The sequence below is a fragment of the Perca fluviatilis genome, chromosome 16 (genome assembly GCF_010015445.1).
Source record: "Perca fluviatilis chromosome 16, GENO_Pfluv_1.0, whole genome shotgun sequence".
Lineage (NCBI taxonomy): Eukaryota > Metazoa > Chordata > Actinopteri > Perciformes > Percidae > Perca > Perca fluviatilis.
In genome coordinates this window covers 4,817,179-4,839,276 of record NC_053127.1, presented here as the reverse complement: position 1 = coordinate 4,839,276, position 22,098 = coordinate 4,817,179, and the positions used below count along the sequence as shown (strand labels likewise).

At 42.4% G+C, this 22,098-nt stretch overlaps 1 protein-coding gene across 1 annotated transcript in view; it reads left to right on the top strand.

The window, feature by feature from the left end:
* Positions 1-17,404: 17,404 nt before the first annotated feature.
* Positions 17,405-22,098, top strand: part of LOC120544555 (E3 ubiquitin-protein ligase Siah2-like) — a gene marked incomplete at its 3' end in the record, with an annotated part of 540,100 nt that continues 535,406 nt past the window's right edge. Inside the window, 1 exon segment of the mRNA XM_039778420.1 lies at positions 17,405-17,964. Within this exon segment, the coding sequence (XP_039634354.1) occupies positions 17,515-17,964 (450 nt within the window).

Below are 22,098 nucleotides of genomic sequence, written 5' to 3'. Positions count from 1 at the left end.
TTAGTCATTAAATGCTTATTTGTACATTATGAGCGCTTAAACTAATATTTACAATACACAAGTTGGTTTAGTGCCAAGTGCAGTGGCGACATGTTGCAATGTGGAGAGTCCCCCCCAAACCAAATCCTGCTTATTAGGGCCCCCCAAAAGTCTAGGGCCGGCCCTGCACTGACCTCGCCAGACTGTCAGACTTAATTTCACACCGTGCGCTTCGATCGTTGAAATAGGACCCTAAAACTTCTTTTCGTCTGACCAAATTTCGTCCATTTGGTTCGGAACATGAAGGTTTCACACCTGTAATTTTGGCTCGGATCAAACTGAAAAGTCCCAAAATCTGGATCAAACGAGGTAGGAGTGAAAGGGCCCTAGGTTTTGGTGACTCCACCACTTCACCACTACTACTGCCACCAACAGGTTACAATCAGTGGTGTAGTCTAATGTATTCTAGTGAGTTTACTGTACTGTATGGGCCCATAGGCAGTACAGGGTACAATTTTTTGAGCGTCAAAGACTTAATTTCCTGCATTCTGACACACTTTTATGCACCGATATACAGTGAAAATATCTTTACTTAGCCTATGCGAAGAAAAATAACAGATGACAATTCAAAATATATCAAAATTATAATGTAAAGTATGTTGTTACGTGCCATATTGTGCATTTTTAAGTGGGTATATGGAAATTCGAGAGCATTCTTAGTGGGTATACTTCGTATACCTGGGTATCACGTAGACTACACCACTGGTTACAATGTATATTTGCACAAACAGTAGGAAATATTAGATTTTGGACACTCTTCCTCTAGCGCATCCCTCTGGACAGCATTATTGTTATATTTTATTTACGCAGGACCAACGTGTGGAGTGTTTACAGCGGCAGACAGGATCTTCACAGCGAAGATGTGTGTGTTAGCTGAAGTGTGTTTGGATTATCTCTGCAGATTGACCTCGGCAGGTCACTCCGCCTCTTATCTGGACGGACAGGCTGATTGACAGCTTTAATCCTCACAGCCATCAACGCTCATCACTGCTCAGCCTGCCTCCCTTTAACCCTCATTGTTCGCCATAAACATCAACCGATACAAAAAAAAAAAAAAAAAACACACACATAAACAGACACACGCCAGCACAAACACACATATACACACACACATGCGCACAAACACACACACACTCACACATAAACACACACAAATACACAAACTAATGCGCACACACACGCGCACATATAAACACACACTTGCAGGCTCGCACAAACACACATAAACACACACACAGACACACACACACATATACACACACGCACACACACACGCACGCACGCACAAACACACACATACACACATATATAAACACACACACTCACACATATAAACACACACACGCAAGTACGCACGCACAAACACATATGTACACACACACACACACACATATAAACACACACTTGCAGGCTCGCACAAACACACACAAACACACATAAACACACACACAGACACACACACATATACACACATGCGCACGCACACGCACAAACACACACATACACACATATATAAACACACACACACTCACACATATAAACACACACACGCACAAACACATATATACAACACACACACACATATAAACACACACTGTGTAGTTCACACACACACACACACAAACACACATAAACACACACATATACACACACGCGCACGCACAAACACACACATACACACATATATAAACACACACACACTCACACATATAAAACACACACACGCAAGTACGACAAACACATATAGTAACAACACAACACATACACACATATACACCTAGGCTCGCACAAACACACACACACATATACACACACATACACACGCGCACACACGCACAAACACACACATACACACATATATAAACACACACTTGCAGGCTCGCACAAACACACCACAGACACACACATATACACACGCACAAACATGCGTTGCACACACACGCGCACACACAGACTACTGTTTTAAGGCCACACACACACGCACATACACACGCTCATACACACACACAGACACACACAAATTAGGTTTTTGACATTGTGCTATAACAACACTCTCCTCCCCTGAAAAACCATTGACATATATACACTGGACCAGCAGGTCCCTGTGTCTCTGTACGAGACCAGTGAAGGATATTAGAAGTCTCTTTTCCGGTGATCTCTAGCGTTACTGAGCAGCCTCCAGCTGAGAGAGACAACTTAAATGTGAGGTAAGCAACCTGTCTGAAAGTGTGAAGTCTTCTGGTAGCTGTGCCGAGAGAAATCTCAATCATTCCCAATCTTACAGAGACGGAGAGCGTAGGTATATGTAAGGAGATAACATGGGCACAGGCTAATTACTGATCACTAACATGCTAGTTAACATTAGTCATTAAACCTAAACAGCTAATGGAAGTCCAAACTGCCTGTGAGCTTCTCCTGTACTATACGGTAATTCCTCTACTGTGCGACAGTAAGTCTCGTGGTTATGACCCAATCGTTAGCCTATTGTTATAAAAGCGTCTGCTACGGAGCCATAACGTGAGCTACAAGGTAATGGAGCCTTTTATACATTGTCGTGTTTCTTTAGAAATAAACAACGGGACAAATAGAGTCTTTAAACGCTTCAAATGTAAAGTTATTCTCTGTCAAAGTGGCGTCAGAATGAGGCAAGGCAAGGCAAGGCAGCTTTATTTGTATAGCATATTTCAGCAACAAGGCAATTCAAAGTGCTTTACATAAAACATTAAAGAGCAGTTAGAACACAATTAAAAACAATTTAAAAACAAAGTCAAGAATAATAAACAAATTAAAACAAGAATAAAATTGATAGTGCAGTATAAGAATAAAAGTTACAGTGCAGTATAAGAAATTAAAGTTAATAAAATAGATTATTTAAAGAAAAGCAACATCAAAAAGATAGGTGTTCAAAATGAATGGGAGTCAATGGGATGCTAACGGGAGGTGATGGCTTGGTAGCATCAAAATGGCGCCATAGGAGCTACGCATTCCAGACGCTCGCTTACCGCCTTGTGAAAAACGCTCCCAAAAGTCGTTTGTTCAAGCAGCAATAGCGACCTATAATTAGGTTTGTTGTGACAGCGCCCTCTAGTGGCCGTAGTAGTTATGACGGGAGCAAAGCAGGAAGTAAGGTGAGGAAGTGTATGTTTTTGAGTAAGAAAGATAAGGAAGTGGATTATTGGTTTCTGTCTCTGTCCCAGCTGTCTTTTATTTGAACTCGGCCCTGACTTGGACTCATACCTCTTTGGACTCGGACTTGACTTGGTCTCGGCAAAGAATGTCTAATAAGGGAAGAAGTGCCACTCCCTCTTTACTTCCAGCTTCTGAACTGGTTGCAGTTCCACCAGAGGTCCATATAGGGGGCGCTCACAGGCCAGTGCAGAATGAATGGGGCTCTATGGAGCTATACCCCTCAAAATCCACTTTTCTCAGGATATCATTTTTTGTCTAGTAATTTGAATGTTGCATTCGAAAGGGGAGGCTAAAAAAATACACACTGCTGGGATTTTTTGTTCTAAAAAGCCTTTTAAAATGTCAATGACGTCATACACATATACGGCCAGAGATACTGCTTTACAGCAAGCTCTGAGTCGCTTCCTTTGTTCTCTCGAGGCATCGACATCACAGCTAACAGGTAAGGCTCTCCCTGTTAATACACGTGCTAGAAAGAGGTTTGCTAATCATAACAGTCCTTCACTGACCAATCAGCATTCATTAGCAGAATGCTAGCGTGCTATGGGCAACAACGACTCACCCGGTAAGAAATCAAAAGGACAAGTCCTCGTTCATTCAACTTTCGACCTATAACCCATGTTGAACTTGCAAAATCTACAATCAAATCTGAGATTTCTCAAAGACAATCGGGCGAAAGAGACTCATTTAGCCGTCTAGCTCCATAGAGTCCCATTCATTTAGCCGTCTAGCTCCATAGAGTCCCATTCATTAGTATCTAGCTCCATAGACTCCCATTCATTTAGCCGCTAGCTCCATAGGACTCCCATCTATTTAGCATCTAGCTCCATAGACTCCCATTCATTTAGCCAGCTCCATAGACTCCCATTCATTTAGCCTCTAGCTCCAAGTCCCATTCATTTAGCAAGTCCTAACTCACATTTAGCCCTAGCTCATAACTCATATTTAGCGCTAGCTCCATAGACTCCCATCATTTAGATCTAGCTCCATAGCCATTATTTAGGTCTAGCTCCATAGACCCATACCCATTTAGCCGCTCTAGCTCCAAAGATCCCACATTTACGTCTAGTCCATAGACTCCATTCATTTAGCGCTAGTCCAAGATCCTACCATTTAGCATCTAGCTCCATAACTCCCAAGCCTAGTCATAATCCCATTATTAGCATAGTCACCAAAATATCATCATTTTATCCTACCCATTCATTTAGCTACCATAACTCCCACACAGCCCATACATCATTTAGCCGCCTAGCTCCATAGACTCCCATTCATTTAGCCGTCTAGCTCCATAGACTCCCATTCATTTAGCGTCTAGCTCCATAGATCCCCCCATTAGCTGCTCTAGCCCCATAGACTCCCATTCATTTAGCTGTCTAGCTCTATAGACTCTCCATTCATTTCACTAATACACTTGCATGGAACTTGAAGTGGGCAAACCAAATGTACAATGGTGATAAGGGAAGCTCCAGTTGTCTCTAGTCGGCTGACTTTTTTGAATTACTCAACATTACCATTGGAATCAGGTTTTTTTTCATACCTACTATTTACATACCATTCTACCGTCTCTACATACTTTCTACGTCACAACACTACTTCTCTCTACATACATCTTACTTTCCACCACTTTGTCTACCTTATTCTACAACCATCTTTCCCTCTTACATACTCTCTGTCTCTCCACTTCACTATTCTCCCTCTCACATACCCAGCTTCACCTCCTTTCGCTCTTCACATTCATCAACCTCTTTTACACACTGTCTACATACACTACTCTACAACTCGTCACTTTCTCCCCTCTTCTTCCCTTTTCCCCACTCTCCGCTCATACACTCACTCTACTTACAACATCGGCAACTACTCTCTAACTGTTGTCTCCTCTACATACTACTCTACTGCTGTCTCTCTACATACTATCTCTCTCACTAACTGTCTCTCTACATACTACTCTCTACTGTTGTCTCCTACATACCATCTCTCTACTGCTGTCTCTCTACATACTCACTTCTACTGTTGTCTCTTGTACATACACATCACTCTCTCTCTGTACACCACATACTCACTCTACTGTCTCTCTACATACCACCTTTCCTCCAAACTGCTGTCTCCACATACTCACTTCTCACGGTCTCTCTACATACTCACTCTCCACTGCTGTCTCTCTACAACTACTCCCTCCTGTTCTCTAACATACTACTCTCTAACTGTTGCCCTCTCCCTCTACATACCACTCTCACTGTTGTCTCTCATACATACCTCTCACTGCCAATGCTACCAAAAAAAAAAAAAAAAAAAAACTACATACTCACTTCTACCAGGTGGCCCCACACAAACAACACCAACGCCCCCCCATACACACACACCCTCTCGGCTCTCCTCCCTCCCTACAACCCCACTCTACAAATACCACACATAAAAAAAGGGGGGCCCCACCCCTCCCCCTCCACCCTCTCCACATAGCACTACCACCACTACCCCCCACACACCCCTTAACCTCAAAACAACACACCACTAACGTTAAACTGTTATATATAACAAAACACGGTAAAATAAAAAGATCACACACAAACACAATAAAACCCCTGTAAGTGTAAAAAAGCCCACCCCTAACCATATAAAACAAAAAACAATGATCCTAAAATAAAATAACTAGAAAAGAAAATAAATACAAACAACCAAACACAGGTACACCCCCTGGGAGGGGGCACCCACCCTCTCGCCTACAGCAACCGCCACTTTATTAAAAATAAATATATAAAATAAAAGAAAAAAAAAAAAAAAAAAAAGCACAAAAAAAAAAAAACACGGACAAAAAGTGGCCAAAAATACACAACAAAAAAAAAAAACCACCTTCGATTAAGAATAAATATACAAAAAGAAAACATATTAAAACCAAAAAAAATAATGAGCAACAACCAAAAACCCAAAAAAGGCATACATATATAGCCCCTCCTGTGGGTTTTTATTTTAAGCTAAAAACAGCAAAAAAAAAGGCACACAACCTCACAGAAAACAACAAAAAAAACAAAAAACAAAAACCATCCCCCACAAAAACGCCCCCCCATCCTGTGTTCCCCTATTATCGGAATAAGATCCGATTACAACACAGTGATGACACAGATCAGCCCCAGCGTTGGACCACCAAGCAGAGAGGATGAGGCACACTGAGAGAGAGAGAGAGGCAGGGAGAGAGAGGGAGAGAGAGAGAGAAAGAGAGAAAGGCAGGGAGAGAGAGGCAGAGAGAGATAGAGACAGAGAGAGAGAGAGAGAGAGACTAGTGCATTGGTCACTGATGTATGAGGGGTCATTAGTGCCACACAGGCTGGAGAAACTGTGTTAAACTACAGCTCCAGTTTGCTCCAGTCATTGTCAGAGTTAAGTAAGGGTTAATGCCCGACGAAGTGTCCATTTTTATGGACACCCTGCAGCCAATCAGAATCAAGTATTCACCCAGACCATGGTATAAACTATAGTAATCTATATCCACCACGTTCATTCCTGGGATTGTTCAGGTGCCAGTGGAAATTCTGCCGGATTTCACTAATTTCAGTCGGATGTCCCATTACCTTCCTCTTTCTCTGTGTTGGCGTTCTAACCTCCGGTGGATCAGTGAGGACTGTGGTTAACTGCTCCTCAGATCTCTGCAGGGTAAATCCAGACAGCTAGCTAGACTATCTGTCCAATCTGAGTTTTCTGTTGCACGACTAAAACTACTTGTCAATGTACACATGTTCCACCAAAACAAGTTCCTTCCAGATGTTTTTTTGTAGCGTCACCATGGCTTTTCCCGGAGCTTAGCACCACCCAAGATGATTGTGATTGGTCCAGCCCTGGGTGTGATTCTCATTTTGGCCCACAGTGAAACAGAGTTTGACACTCCTCTTGTCTAATGTTTGTGCAAAGAAGAGCAATTTATTTTGAAATATTAAACCAAATACTTTTCTTTTTTGTCTTTCATTTTTTTTTGCAGCTAAACTTTGAGTTAAAAAAACACTTGTTGAGCTATGTCATGATCTAAAATAATATTAGTGACACCTGTTATATTGAGACCTTCAATCCAAAAATAACATCAAACTTCTTAATTTCTTTGTATTTATTTAATGAATTGGAAAAACACCCTCCTCTCTCCCTGCAAGGCGTTTAAAAAGTTTCTATATCAGAAGTCTGGGTTTCTTTCAGCCAAATTTCCTAAAAATAACTGAATGAAGTTGGCTAGAAGCCTGGATGTAACACAGAATTATGGTACTAATTTATACTTTATGCTTTACAAACAGGCAAACCAGAGGAGGACAGCATGTGAGTACGTAGGAAAGTGTCAAAGAAAGCCTCCAAAGCGTTTAAAAACATAAAAAAAAAGGGTAAAAAAAGGCCAAAATTGTCAGAGAAAAGCATCAAATGCGTTAAAACTGTCAAAAGGAAAGTCAAAAGCGACACAAAAGCATCAATAAAGTGTCGATAATTGTCAAAATATGACCGACGGAAAGACAATACGAAGGTTAAAAAATACTTCAGCGAGCTTCTTCTGCGAGTTAATAATTAAAAGTCTGATTCTTCTGTAACAGGAACCAAATGCTGCTTTCTTTAACACATCAGGTGACAACCAAGGGGGTAAGCGAGCGTCTGGCAAGCGTAGCTCCTATGGCGCCATTTTGATGCTAACAAGCCATCACCCCCCATTAGCATCCCTTTGACTCCCATTCATTTTGGCGCCACTTTGACAGCGAATAACTTTACATCAGAAGCGTTTAAAGACTCTATTTGTCCGTTGTTTATTTCTAAAGAAACACGACAATGTATAAAAGGCTCCATTACCTTGTACCTCACGTTATGGCTCCGTAGCAGACGCTTTTATAACAATATAGGCTAACGTAGGACAGTGTGTTCGTAGAAGAACGCGTGTTCGTGTCCCAAGAGTGTTTTAATCCAAACAACGATCTTTTTTCTAATCTTTACTAGTCGTTTAGGTGTCTAAACTTAACTGTTGTCGCCGCATGACACCACTTTTTGTCGGCTAAACTTAACTGTAATGGCATCTAAGGGCATATTCACACGCTGCCTCCTGTTTATGTCCGGTATACCAGAATGTTGAGATATGAGGTTTGGCCGTGTTAGTTTAAACAGAGATTAGTTCTTCTACTGGAGATAAAAACACACAGAGATCTCTTTTGGCTAAAAACTTAACGCTTAAAAACCAAAAACGTAGCCATAAAAATGTAGCCTATGTACCTGGCTGTTATATACGTCTGTAAGATGCACTTAAAGGACAATTCTGGCGCAAAATGAACATAGGGGGTTAATAACATATGTGTACCGAGTCAACCGTTCTCTGGGACATGTTTTCATGCTAATCTAATGCGTCTGTAGCTTGAAATAAGCTAGCGCAAACCGCTGATTAGCTGCTAATGCTAGCTTTCGGGGCAGAGGGTAAATCTCTATTTCTACACCACTAACAAGGCTCCAAATATCACCACACTTCCACGGTAGCATAATGAGGGTCCCTACATGTACACCGAAGCATTGAGAACTTTGTAAGTGTACAGACAGTTTATCAAAAAGATAGTTTATAAAGACATTAGCGTTCACGTATACAGGCAGGCGCCTTCTTGGAAAACAGTCATGAGCAGTCAAACAACGAACGCCGTGCTTGAGCTACAGTACAGGCTATTTACATTGTAGATTCTCACTGAAGGCATCAAAACTATGAATGAACACATATGGAATTATTGTACTTAACAAAAAGTGTGAATATACTGAATGGACCATGTCTTATATTTTAGATTCTTCAAAGTAGCCACCCTTTGCTTTTTTATTAATAAGGGGAAAACTTCCACTAATGAACCCTGACAAAGCACACCTGTGAAGGTAAAACTATTTCAGGTGACTACCTCATGAAGCTCATTGAGAGAACACCAAGGGTTTGCAGAGTTATCAAAAAAAGCAAAGGGTGGCTACTTTGAAGAATCTAAAATATAAGACATGTTTTCAGTTATTTCACACTTTTTGGTTAAGTACATAATTCCATATGTGTTCATTCATAGTTTTGATGCCTTCAGTGAGAATCTACAATGTAAATAGTCATGAAAATAAAGAAACACATTGAATGAGAAGGTGTGTCCAAACTTTTGGCCTGTACTGTATGTTTCTGGTTACTGGTTGCACGGTGTTCGTCGTTCGACTCGGTACACGCACCTATTTTTGTTGCCCAAGTAAGTCAAGTTCCCATACCAACGCACAATACAAAACCTTAAAACTGGTTCAATAAAACTTCTATAGAGTCATCATCTCGGGGAAGACGTCAAAAGAGCCCATTTTCCTTAGAGCTGTAATTGTCATTAAATAACAAAGTTTGAAAAGTGAAGTGAGGCTGCTAAGAAGAGATTAACGGATTAGTAAAAAAATAAATTGGCTGACAGACACAGTGAGGATGAAGTCAAAGAGTCATGGTCTTCATTTTTTTTTATAAAGGAATTTAAGATGGAATAAAAGATCTCAGTGATTAGGAGAAAACTACAGAGGAAAAGTGTGGTTGCATTTGTTTTTAATTTCAAATGTTGGTTTCAGTTTTAATGTTGGTTTCAGTTTTAATCATAAGCACACAAACATATGAGATAACATCCTTTACATGACAATAAATCTGACTTGAAGTTAATAATAAAAGCACAAGGATGCTTTTAGCAGTGTAAGGATGATGCTAAAACACTGAAACACAACGTACGAATGAATGCAGAGTGATTCGTATCTGTAATGGCATTTTTCCATCACATGGTAACTGCTCGCCTCGACTCTACTCGCCTTTTTTTGGTTTTCCATAATGATAAAAAGGTCCCTGGTACCTGCTAACAGGTACTTTATTTAGTTTATTCTTTATTCGAGGTGCGAGGCGATACCAAAAGGTGGCGTGAAAACCTGCAGACTGCTGATTGGTCGAAGAGAATCGTCACTAATCACTGCGTCATCATTGCTAGCGACAGACTGGTACTAGGAGTGGGTAAGTGCCATAAAGGTGTATCTGTGACTGTGCCTCTAATTTGTAACTCATCATTTGTAAATCAGCGTAGTATTTTTCAATGGAAATATATTTGAAATCCTCGTTCTATTTGTGTGGATCCTTTTGTTTTGAGACTGTTTTTCCGGGCCGTGTGGTTACAAACAACTTGTGTCTCAAGTGATGATCCAGCGCTCCAGAGTTCGGTTGGTTTGGGTCAGTGTTAAAGGTGCAGTAGGTAAGATTTATAAAACTAACTTTCTGTCATATTTGACCTATGTTCCAGTAGAACTACATGTATTTGGAATAAAAAAATAAATCCAGCTCCTCTGGCACCACCTACAGTAGTGAGATGTGCAAAAATCCACCGCTCCCTGTTCAGATGCACCAATCAGGGCCAGGGGAGGTGTCTAACTGTTCAGATGCACCAATCAGGGCCAGGGGAGGTGTCTAACTGTTCAGATGCACCAATCAGGGCCAGGGGGAGTGTCTAACTGTTCAGATGCACCAATCAGGGCCAGGGGAGGTGTCTAACTGTTCAGATGCACCAATCAGGGCCAGGGGGGAGTGTCTAACTGCTTGTCAATCACTGCTCATGCACACGCATTCATTCTCCCTTGTGGGGGGAGGGGCTTAGGAGACCATTTTGGGCTTTAGCGGAAAAGGGGGAGGAACTGAGAAGTTGTCAATGTTCAATTTTTTTGGCTAAGTCCTGGATCTTCGCAATCCTACCTTACGGCACCTTTAATGTTCCTTCAAACTCTGTAGCGGACCAAGAAACCAAAATCTGGAAAACTGGTGTCTTGGGTTCGTTTCCAAGTGCTCTAGAGTTCAGTTCACTTTAGGTGTGAACGCGATCCAACCCAAATACAGGAAGTGAACCAAAAAAAAAACAGTGCATTTACAGACTTTTACATGATATAAGAGACGGTAACTTTCAGATCCATAACTTATTCTGAGCACACATCATCATCATCTCTCTCCCATCAGGGCCGCTGTCTCGAGGCATAAACATAGCAAAACATATTCGTTTTTCAAACCACAACGTAGTGGTGTAAATGTAGCCACAGATATTCTGTCCAATAGACGAGCGACAGTTTCAAACCATGTTTGCATTGTTTGGTGTGTGTTTGACAAAGTGCAGTGTGAATGCAAACCGAGCCAAATGTACCAAACTAACTAACACGGCCTCACGGCAGTTTGTGAAATGGTCAAGTAATTTTTAATCTACTGATTCGTGTACACCACATGTGTCAATCTAGATACATTTTGGCTCGCCTACCAAAACCAAACCAAAAACATGGGAAACTGTTCTTCAACTTGCAATTACGTGACACTCAAAGCAGAATTTGGCAAATTTGCTGACTCTGAGACTCAGAAATTCACCCAGAACGAGAGAGTTTAATATTCAGGGTGTGAAAGAGCTTGTTGTGAGTCAGCTGGGTGGTAGCCTACTTAGAAAACGTCATCATAGTTTAGCCTGATTTGCTAAATTCTAGGATGGCTTTGAAACTTTTTTGCTCACTTTTTCAGAGCTTTATGTTGACCAAACTGTGAGTGAGAAGACTACACGAGACATGCAATAATTGAGTCAAAGATATTTGACTTTTTCGATTAAATAAAAGCATGTCAGATAAACTCTACATGTTTGGCCCTTGGTGTGATTCTTTGTTTCCAGTGTGGCCGTTCGTGAAATTGAGTTTGACACGATTATCTTTTTTTCTTTTCTTCTGGTGGTCAGCATGTAATGGGAAGCATCTATATGGAGGTTGGGTTTAGGAAAAGAAGAACGGGCAAAGGAAACGTGACACACAGGACACGATCCCAGGTCTCCTGGGTGAAAGTCCTGTGTTGTTTGACCCATCCACCCTGCACAGATTTTCGGTATTTCATACGCTACCGTAGTCATAGCCTGACAAGCCAGCCCCACATCCAGATGTTGGGTCTGGGAACTCACCATTGGTCAGGGCTCAATCCGAGGGGCGGGATAAACGGTTGTCTTTCAAATCCCCCTCTGCACGCAATAGGATAGCTCTCCAACCAATCAGAGCAACGAAGAAGGTAGCGGAGCTCAACCCGGTCTCACTCAAAAGCGGACAAATAACACGTGGTTTACACTCGTGCAAGTTGTACGCCAAAGTCAAATTCTTCGTGCAGTAGGTACGTGGTTACAGTAAGGGAGACCGGTGCGTTTTATATGCACGCGGATTGCGTCGCCACGTTGCGTGTTATCGCGAGACCGTAACGTACTATTGCGAGAACAACGTTGTTGTGTTCTGGACAAAACGGAGACGGGTAATCCTTTTCAGACTTTACTTCATTTCAACATTACTTTTTACACTTGTAGCACTTATCCCCACTCCCGTGTACACTCCTCTTCTACACCTTCTCTCCTTCTACCCTTACCACTCGGTATCTTCCCTTCATTACACCACTCATAGTGCCACCTACTGGTGGTGAAGCATATACATAAATGCCAGTGTCTGCAAACACAACAAACGTCACGCCAAAAAAAATACAAAATGGTTGGGTTTAGGAAAAGAATGCAGGGAAAGGCTTTAGTAACACAAGAAAGTGACAAAAACACGGCACATAACTACAAAAACACGCTAATAAATGGTTGGGTTTAGGGAAGAAATCTTGGGGAAGGCTTAACGAAAGAACGGGTGAAAATCACCACACGCAGGATGCGAAACAAACCCGATCTCCCGGGTCCCACGTCCCTTTATACTATACGTGAGCAAGATTGCAAGAGCCGCGTGCATATAAAACGCACCGGTCTCCATTACTGTTATTGGAGCGCTCCACGTATCTACTGCACGCACATTTTGACTTTGGCGTACACATTGCACGTATTTTCAAAGTGAGAAACCCGTGTTATTTGTACGCTTTTGACTGAGACTGAGCTGCAGAGCTAGTTGATAGATTACACTTTTGCCGTATCCGGTCGTATCCGGTGATTTCAGAGCCGTTCTTTGTTCTTTTCTCAAAGAAAAGCTGAACTCCAAGTCTTCCAGAAGACAGCAGCAGCAGCCATAAGCCCCGCCCACCGACTCTACACACGATGTGATTGGCCTGACTATAGTTTGGTTTTTCCAGCTCGCAAGCCAACGGAGAGTGCCTAGATTATATTTGCTGCCGCTAGGGTGCGTCTAGATTTCTAGGCTACTGTAGTCGTGCTGCGATCACGAAAGATGCTTCCCATTGAAATACAATAGTTTAAAAAACATGCAGACCACCACGAAAAAAAAAACAAGATAAACCTGTCGGTGTACACAACTCAGTAGATTAAACAACGTGACCATTTCACGAACTGCAGTGAGACCGGGTTGAAATTAAAGGTGTAAAAGCGCATAAGACATAAGACATAAACCATAAATAGGCATTAGGATGAGATATAAAGGAAGCACACGGTAATATAAAGAGACCTTTAAATAGGATGTTAAAACGGATGTAAACAGTCTTCAGCCCTGATATAAAAGGCGTAGATCTAAGGTTTTCTGGGAGTTCGTTTCAGATATGTGGAACGTAAAGACTGTAAAGAAAGAATGCTGCTTCTCCATGTTTAGTTTGGACTCTGAGGACAGTAAGCAGACCTGCGGCATCTGAGCCGTCTTCTACAAGGTAAAAAAAAAAAAAAAAAATTTGTCATCACAGGAAGCTGTAGCAAATATCCGAGAGCTCGAATCCTCACAGCTTCAGACTCCCCCCGGCCAGGCTTTGTCCATTTTTTTTCTTCTTCTTTTCAAACAGCTTTTGTTGAAGTGAACTTGAAGGCGTCTGAAGGTTAATTGAGCTGGGACGCTGCTGTCAGCCAATTCTTTAATTCCCCCTGGAAATAAAAGTAAGAGCCTTTCAGGCGGGCCGAGGGCCAAAGCTGGACTGAACCAGCCAACAGAAACCAGTTATGGAGCCAAACTTTAACAACACACACTGAGTACATTTAGCTCGATGGTGTTTTAAGCGCCCAGCGTCTCCTTCCAGGCAGCGCTGCGACTGTTGACTTCAAGGCACCTAACCCTAACCTTAAGCCTAACCATAACCATAGCCTAATCGTAGTGTCTTCCAGGCAGCGCTGCCTGGAAGGAGACATTGGGGGCTTAAAACACAGATAAACGTACATTTACATGCACACTATTATTCCAAATGTGACAATATTCTGAATATGATATGGGTTATCTGATTACAGTTTTTTCCAACTGATTACACATGTTTTCAAAACTATGGCTGTGTCTCATTCGGCATTCAAAACTCTACACACAATTCCCAAAACTGCACACACAAAATGCAAAATGCCTGACATCTCCTTCAAAATGAAACACTGCATTCAAAATGCAATGAACACATCTCAAAATAAAACATTTGGATCAAACACTTTTTTCATAATAGTAAATTTTTGGATATACCATGTACACACTGGCTTATATCTACATTTACAATGTTCTAGAGTGAAAGTAATGTAATAGTTGCATGCCTATTCTCATTTCTGAAGATTTGAAGTATGGACGCCACTGTAAAGCTATTCAAGATGGGCTTCTCTCATTGGTCAATCCCTGGTTGATCACATGATGAATAAGTGTGGCCCTGATCTCATCAGAGATGGCTGTTGTCCCCCGTCTCTCCCTCCTCCTCCCCTTGCTCTCTGTCTATTGTTGGCATCCATTGTTCAAAACAGGTAATCTCACCTTTGACCTCTGTATAGGCCTATACTAAAGCAGTGATTGGTTAGTGTTCATTCTTTGGACATGTCATGAGATTGTCTTCCTCAAAAACGCTCCTGAGCTTTTTAAAAAATGTACAACGCAGAATAGACAAACTGAGGACCTGACACGAGAAATCAAACTGGGGCTAAAAACACTGGAGAATATTGGACCAAACTAGGGCAAAAAGACTGGAGAATATTGGACCAAACTGGGGCTAAAACACTGGAGAATATTGGACCAAACTGGGGCTAAAACACTGGAGAATATTGGACCAAACTGGGGCTAAAATACTGGAGCATATTGGACCAAACTGGGGCTAAAACGCTGGAGAATATTGGACCAAACTAGGGCAAAAACACTGGAGAATATTGGACCAAACTGGGGCTAAAACACTGGAGAATATTGGACCAAACTAGGGCTAAGACACTGGAGAATACTGGATCAAACTAGGGCTAAACACTGAGAATATTGGACCGAACTGGGGCTAAAAAAAACTGGAGAATATTGGACCAAACTAGGGCTAAAACACTGGAGAATATCAGACCAAACTAGGGCTAAAACACTGGAGAATACTGGATCAAACTAGGGCTAAGACACTGAAGAATATTGCACCAAACTAGGGCTAAGACACTGAAGAATATTGGACCAAACTAGGGCTAAGACAGCAGAGAATACTGGGCCTTAATGAAGCTACAAAACCAGAAAATTACAGGCCAAACCAAGACATAAGTACTGGGAATAAAACACTGAATAATATAGGACCTAAAGGGCTAAAACACTGAAGTTATTGGACCAAACTAGGGCTAAAACACAGGAGAATATTGGACCTATAACAGGACTTAGACAGCAGAGAATGTTGGGCCAAATGAAGCTAAAAAAAACAGAGAATACTCGGCCAAAACCGAGACAGAAGTACTAGGGATCTACAACGCTCGAAAAACAATGTATTAGCCTAATCAGGATGGAAAGAAAGAAAGATTATACATAAGAGAGCAATGAAGAAGCAGGATGCATTTACACCTGAACATCCACTGAGGGGAGCCACAGACATGTTAAATCCAAAGATGGGGTTGAATCATTATACTTTATGAATGAAATTTCCCCCCAAATTATATAAAAAAATAGTAGACTTAGTTATCACATCGCAAAATACAGTTACACAGAGATTCAAGTAAACATTAGGACATACAAATCAAAACTAAGTTATACAAAATATTATGAATAAAAATAGCCAATATAAAGGATAAATTACATTAAAAAACAGAACAAAAACAGGAGAACATGACACACATATTAAAGTATATTCATTCAGTAGAAAAAAAGCTCTATAATTTCCAAAATTTTAATACTTTTTTTTTGTTTGTTTAACAAACTGAGTGACTTGAGAAAAGAAAGCAGTTCTCTTTTGTGCAAAAGTTCATATACAAAGGTACAAACACATGAAATAGATATTACAAAACAGAAACAGAAGTGTAATGGTACATAAGTAACTTTTTTTTGGCAATCAGTCCCTCCAGAAAAACGCGATTATGCGATTGCATTTTTTCAAATGCGCGGCATAACGCTGTTCGTCGCATAAATTGCCGATTTCCGCGCAAAATATGCAGGGCTCCCATGATTTTATAATCCCCGCATTTTTGTTGCAAAAAAGTCCCATAATATATCTTAGTAGAAAGTTGAAAAATGTTGCGTTTACTTCACACAGCCATTTTGCCCTGTTGCCATGGGAACGTTATGAAGTGACGTAATTATGCGACTTGAACATCATCGAAAAGCTGCGTGTTGGAGGTTGAATCTGACATGTTGTACTTTGAGTCTCTTAAGTTGGTATCCAATAAGAAAGCTATCTTAATATCTGATGTCTATATTATTAACGATTTTCTCTTTTGTATCTTTTATTTCCCTCTGTTTAGACTATTTTTAATTTTTACTTTAATATTACATTATTTGTATATATTTTTGTATCTTATTTGTTTACGTATTGCGATGACTGAATGTCTGTAAACAATTTTTTTAAATAAAGTTTTTTTTAAAAAGCATGGTGTTGGGGAATCACTTTTTTTTCTCTTTTTCATCAAACCACAGTTTTTGCCAGTTCCTGCAATTTTTGCAAGTTCCCGCAATTTCATCGCATACAATTGCATAAATATCCCGCATATTCCATCGCATTTTTTTAAATCCTTAAAAAAAGAATTTTAAGGATTTTTGCCCGCAACAATCACAAAAAACTCCACGTTTTTCTTAAAGGACTGGCTAATTCTGTTTTTGAAAAGAAAAGACAATACATTTCATACGTTTTTGTAGTATTATTTCATATTATAATCATTTAATAACTTTATTTACGTATTAATTGCTTTTTTATTTTGTTTATGTATTGTTTATAATTCAGTTCTTTGCTGCCACGCATTCCATAGTGACACGACTCCACTCTCTGATTGGCTGAGCGCCCTGTCAATCTGTGACGCAGCGTCCAATGAGAGCGGGGCGGCAGTTGATACAAACCGACAGCCGCCATGTTTTGTCTCAAGGGGAGAGCCAGACACTCAAGGCACGTAGCAGCAGCGGGAGGAGCGAGCGACGTCGTCCGGTAGTAAACAGTAGATGACGTTACCACTCGCCCGGCAGTTCACAGGAAACGGACCGGAGCTGGAAGATATGAGCCGTCCGTCCCCAGACGGAGCCGGTGGTGGTGGAGGACTCGGGGCCGGGAAAGTGGGCGGAGGAAAGCACGGAGGAGCCGCGGCGGCTGTTACGGGAGTAGCCGCCGGAGTGAGCACCGTGGCCGGGTCCGCTGTCCTTTCCCCTTCCCCCGCTGTGTCTCTGTCGCTCGGTCTACCGGGGCAGTCCCCGGAGCTCACGGCGCTGTTCGAGTGCCCGGTATGCTTCGACTATGTCCTGCCGCCCATCCTGCAGTGCCAGGCGGGTCACCTGGTGTGCAACCTGTGCCGCCAGAAGCTGAGCTGCTGTCCGACCTGCCGAGGCCCGCTCACCCCGAGCATCCGGAACCTGGCCATGGAGAAGGTGGCGTCCACTCTGCCGTTCCCCTGCAAGGTAACGACGAACCAGAAAACCCAGATAAACGGGTCCAGACACGAGCTAACTGCTCACTTAAGCACACTTTTCACACGACTTCCTTATTCTCTGCGACATCAACGTGCTGACAGGCGTGCGCGTGTCTGTGTCTCTCTCTGTGTGTGTGTGTTGTGTGTGTGTGTGTGTGTGTGTGTGTTGTGTGTGTGTGTGTGTGTGTGTGTCTCGGTCTGTCTGTGTGTCTCTGTGTGTCTGTGTGTGTCTGTGTGTGTGTGTGTTCGTCTCTCTGTGTGTGTGTCTGTGTTTCTGTCGCTGTGTGTGTGTCTGTGTTTCTGTCTCTGTGTGTGTGTGTGTGTTTGTGTGTGTGTGTGTGTGTGTGTGTGTGTGTGTGTGTGTCTGTCTCGTCTGTCTGTTGTGTGTGTGTGTGTCTCTGTGTGTGTGTGTGTGTCTCGGTCTGTCTGTGTGTTGTGTGTGTCTCTGTGTGTGTCTGTCTGTGTGTCTGTGTGTGTCTCTGTGTGTGTGTGTGTCTCGGTCTGTGTGTGTGTCTGTGTGTGTGTGTGTGTGTGTGTCTGTGTCTGTGTTTGTGTGTGTTGTTCAGTCTTTGTGTGTGTGTCTGTTTGTGTGTGTGTGTTTGTGTGTGTGTGTGTGTGTGTGTGTTTCTGTGTGTGTGTGTCTGTGTGTTTTGTGTGTGTGTGTGTCTCTGTGTGTGTGTGTCTCGGTCTGTCTGTGTCTCTGTGTGTGTGTGTCTCTGTGTGTGTGTGTGTGTCTCTGTGTGTCTGTGTTTCTGTATCTGTGTGTGTGTGTTTGTGTGTGTGTGTGTGTGTCTCGTCTGTCTGTGTGTCTCTCTGTGTGTGTCTCTCTGTGTGTGTGTCTCTGTGTGTGTGTGTTTCTCTGTGTCTGTGTGTCTGTGTTTCTGTCTCTGTGTGTGTGTGTTTGTGTGTGTGTGTGTGTCGTCTGTCTGTGTGTGTGTCTGTGTGTGTGTCTCTGTGTGTGTGTGTGTCTGTGTTTCTGTCTCTGTGTGTGTGTGTTTTTTTGTGTTGTTGTCTGTGTCTTTATTGTGTTGTGTGTGTGTGTTTTTGTGTGTCTGTCTGTGTCTCTGTGTGTGTCTGTCTCTATATGTTTGTGTGTGTGTGTGTCTCTCTCTGTGTGTGTGTGTCTCTATGTGTGTGTGTGTCTCTCTGTGTGTGTCTCCTGTGTGTGTGTGTCTCTCTGTGTGTGTGTCTCCTGTGTGTGTGTGTCTCTCTGTGTGTGTCTCCTGTGACATCACAAGAGACATCACCATGTTTTGTTTTCATGTTGTGACTGCCTGTCTTTGAATATTGAATAAATAAAGACATAAACATGAAATAACCATAAACCGGAAGTAAAAATCTCCGTTTTCAAGAAATTCTTCGCTTACGAGGAGAAGTCCGATCATTGGCAGGGGTCATTTTACACCAATGAGGACATACTCACGAATGCAGATGTTGATTTTTAGCTAATAAAATACTTAAGACACTACACAGTGTACCTTTAACACATTTTTATGATTTTATGGTTTTATTTTCAATTTTGTATTTGACATTTTTCAACATTTTACATAATATTACACTTTTTGACTGTTCTTTTTTTTGTTTACATTTTTTCTCGGGGGGAAAAATGTGTATAGGGGCCTGTAAAATGGACTTGGGGCAAGTATAATTTATTGTTACTTGACTGACAGTGCACCCTGGTTGTTATCAAAAGTCTAGATATGGATTTTTCAGTAAAAAGGTTACGAACTTGAACTTTCCCCCACCCTTAAATTTCCTCTCAAGTTCTGTTTACAACCAGCGGTGGAAAGTACGTTTACTAGCGGTGTGCAAAGAGCAAATTTCTTATCATGTGTAGGCTAGTCCACTGCTTCTCAAAGGGGGGTACGTGTCCCCCTAGGGGTACTCTGCAGGACTGCAGGGGGTACGTGTCCCCCTAGTGGTCCTCTGGAGGTCTGCAGGGGGTATGTGTCCCCCTAGGGGTACTCTGGAGGGCTGCAGGGGGTATGTGTCCCCCTAGGGGTACTCTGGAGGACTGCAGGGGGTACATGTCCCCCTAGGGGTACTTTGGAGGACTGCAGGGGGTATGTGTCCCCCTAGGGGTTCTCTGGAGGACTGCAGGGGGTATGTCGTGTCCCCCTAGGGGTTCTCTGGAGGACTGCAGGGGATATGTGTCCCCCTAGGGGTACTCTGGAGGACTGCAGGGGGTGTGTCCCCCTAGGGGTTCTCTGGAGGACTGCAGGGGATATGTCGTGTCCCCCTAGGGGTACTTTGGAGGACTGCAGGGGGTATGTGTCCCCCTAGGGGTACTCTGGAGGACTGCAGGGGGTATGTCGTCTCCCCCTAGGGGTACTTTGGAGGACTGCAGGGGATACGTGTCCCCCTAGGGGTACTTTGGAGGACTGCAGGGGATACGTATCCCCCTAGGGGTACTTTGGAGTACTGCAAGGTGTATGTGTCCCCCTAGGGGTACTTTGGAGGACTGCAGGGGGTACATGTCCCCCTAGGGGTACTCTGGAGGACTGCAAGGTGTATGTGTCCCCCTAGGGGTTCTCTGGAGGACTGCAAGGTGTATGTGTCCCCCTAGTGGTACTTTGGAGTACTGCAAGGTGTATGTGTCCCCCTAGTGGTACTTTGGAGTACTGCAAGGTGTATGTGTCTCCCTAGGGGTTCTCTGGAGGACTACAGGGGGTATGTGTCCCCCTAGGGGTACTTTGGAGTACTGCAAGGTGTATGTGTCCCCCTAGGGGTACTCTGGAGGACTGCAGGGGGTACGTGAGCACTGTTTGTTTCTAAGTTTTTGCTGCTGTTTTTGAAGTTTGTCTTTTCAAAGTTTTTGTCGCTTTTTGTCACTGTTTTCCACCTATTCTCGCCTTTCTTCCTTCCTACTTTCTACCGAAGTTCTAACGTTTCTTTAAAAAGTTGTTGTTGCCTTTTGTTCATCAGCATTTAAACGTTTTTCAGTTACACGGCTGCTGTTGTTTGGTAAATCTATCGCTGGTCAGGGGGGTACTTGGCTTAAAAATTCATATGGGGTACACTACTGAAAAAAAGTTTGCGAACAACTGGGCTAGTCTACTGTATCGACTCCTCTTTTCACCCTGTGTTCAGGTCTCTGTTTTAGCTACAGAGTGAGACCTCTTTTCTTCTTCTTCTTCTGTACTATCTTCGATTGCACTCGCACATGCTCAGTAGCTCAGATCGTAGCTCATGTCAGCTAGCTCCATAGACGGTAAAAGAAAGGCTGTTTCTCCAACTTCAGTCAGTTCCAAGGATCAGGATCAGCTGGGAGACTTCTTCTAAACCAGGGAGCACATGGAAGTAGTTCTTTTGGTAGATTATGGTGAACTAGTTTGTGTTGTAGCAGTGCTTTGCCATTGAGAACGAGCTAGCATGCTAGCGCTAGCATGCTAACGGTTGCGGTTAGCCACCTCGTCTCGGCTAGTAACGTGGAAAACCGTGCAGATTTTGAGCAGCTGAAAACGCACTTTTTTGAAAGCTGTTCCCAGGGTGAAATAATTCGAAAATGCCCCTCGACCTCTAACGTTACGTAGCTAACGTTAAACATCGCTAAAGTAGCTGACCGCCCCAGCAGCGACGTAACGTTAACGTTAGCTGCTATGGTTAGCTGTTGATAAAGCGGAAGTAGACAACTTATCAACTAGCTACTAGAGCTGGGCAATATATGGTTATTATATCGATATATCGTGATATGAGAGTGCATATCGTCTTAGATGCAACACAAGCTAATATTTTATTTATTTATTCACCTCTATTCACATTTTCAGTTGTGATTGAACTGTATTTTTTGAGTTACTATCTAGGCCAACTTTGATCTCGACATATAGGCTATAAGCATTCTAGCAAATGCCAATAAACCCACTATTAATGACATTATCTTAATGCAGTCACTACTTCAGCATGGAAATAATACTCCCCAAATACAAACATGAGCATTCGCTATTATATCGAATCAACAGCCACGGGCAATTGAGCTCGCAGGTGAAGAACACAAACAACGAAAACCAGTTAATTTAATTTAAATTTGCAAGACCTATAGAGTAAAACAGGACCTATAGACTAATACAGGACCTATAGACTGATACAAGACCTATAGACTGATACAAGACCTATAGACTGATAC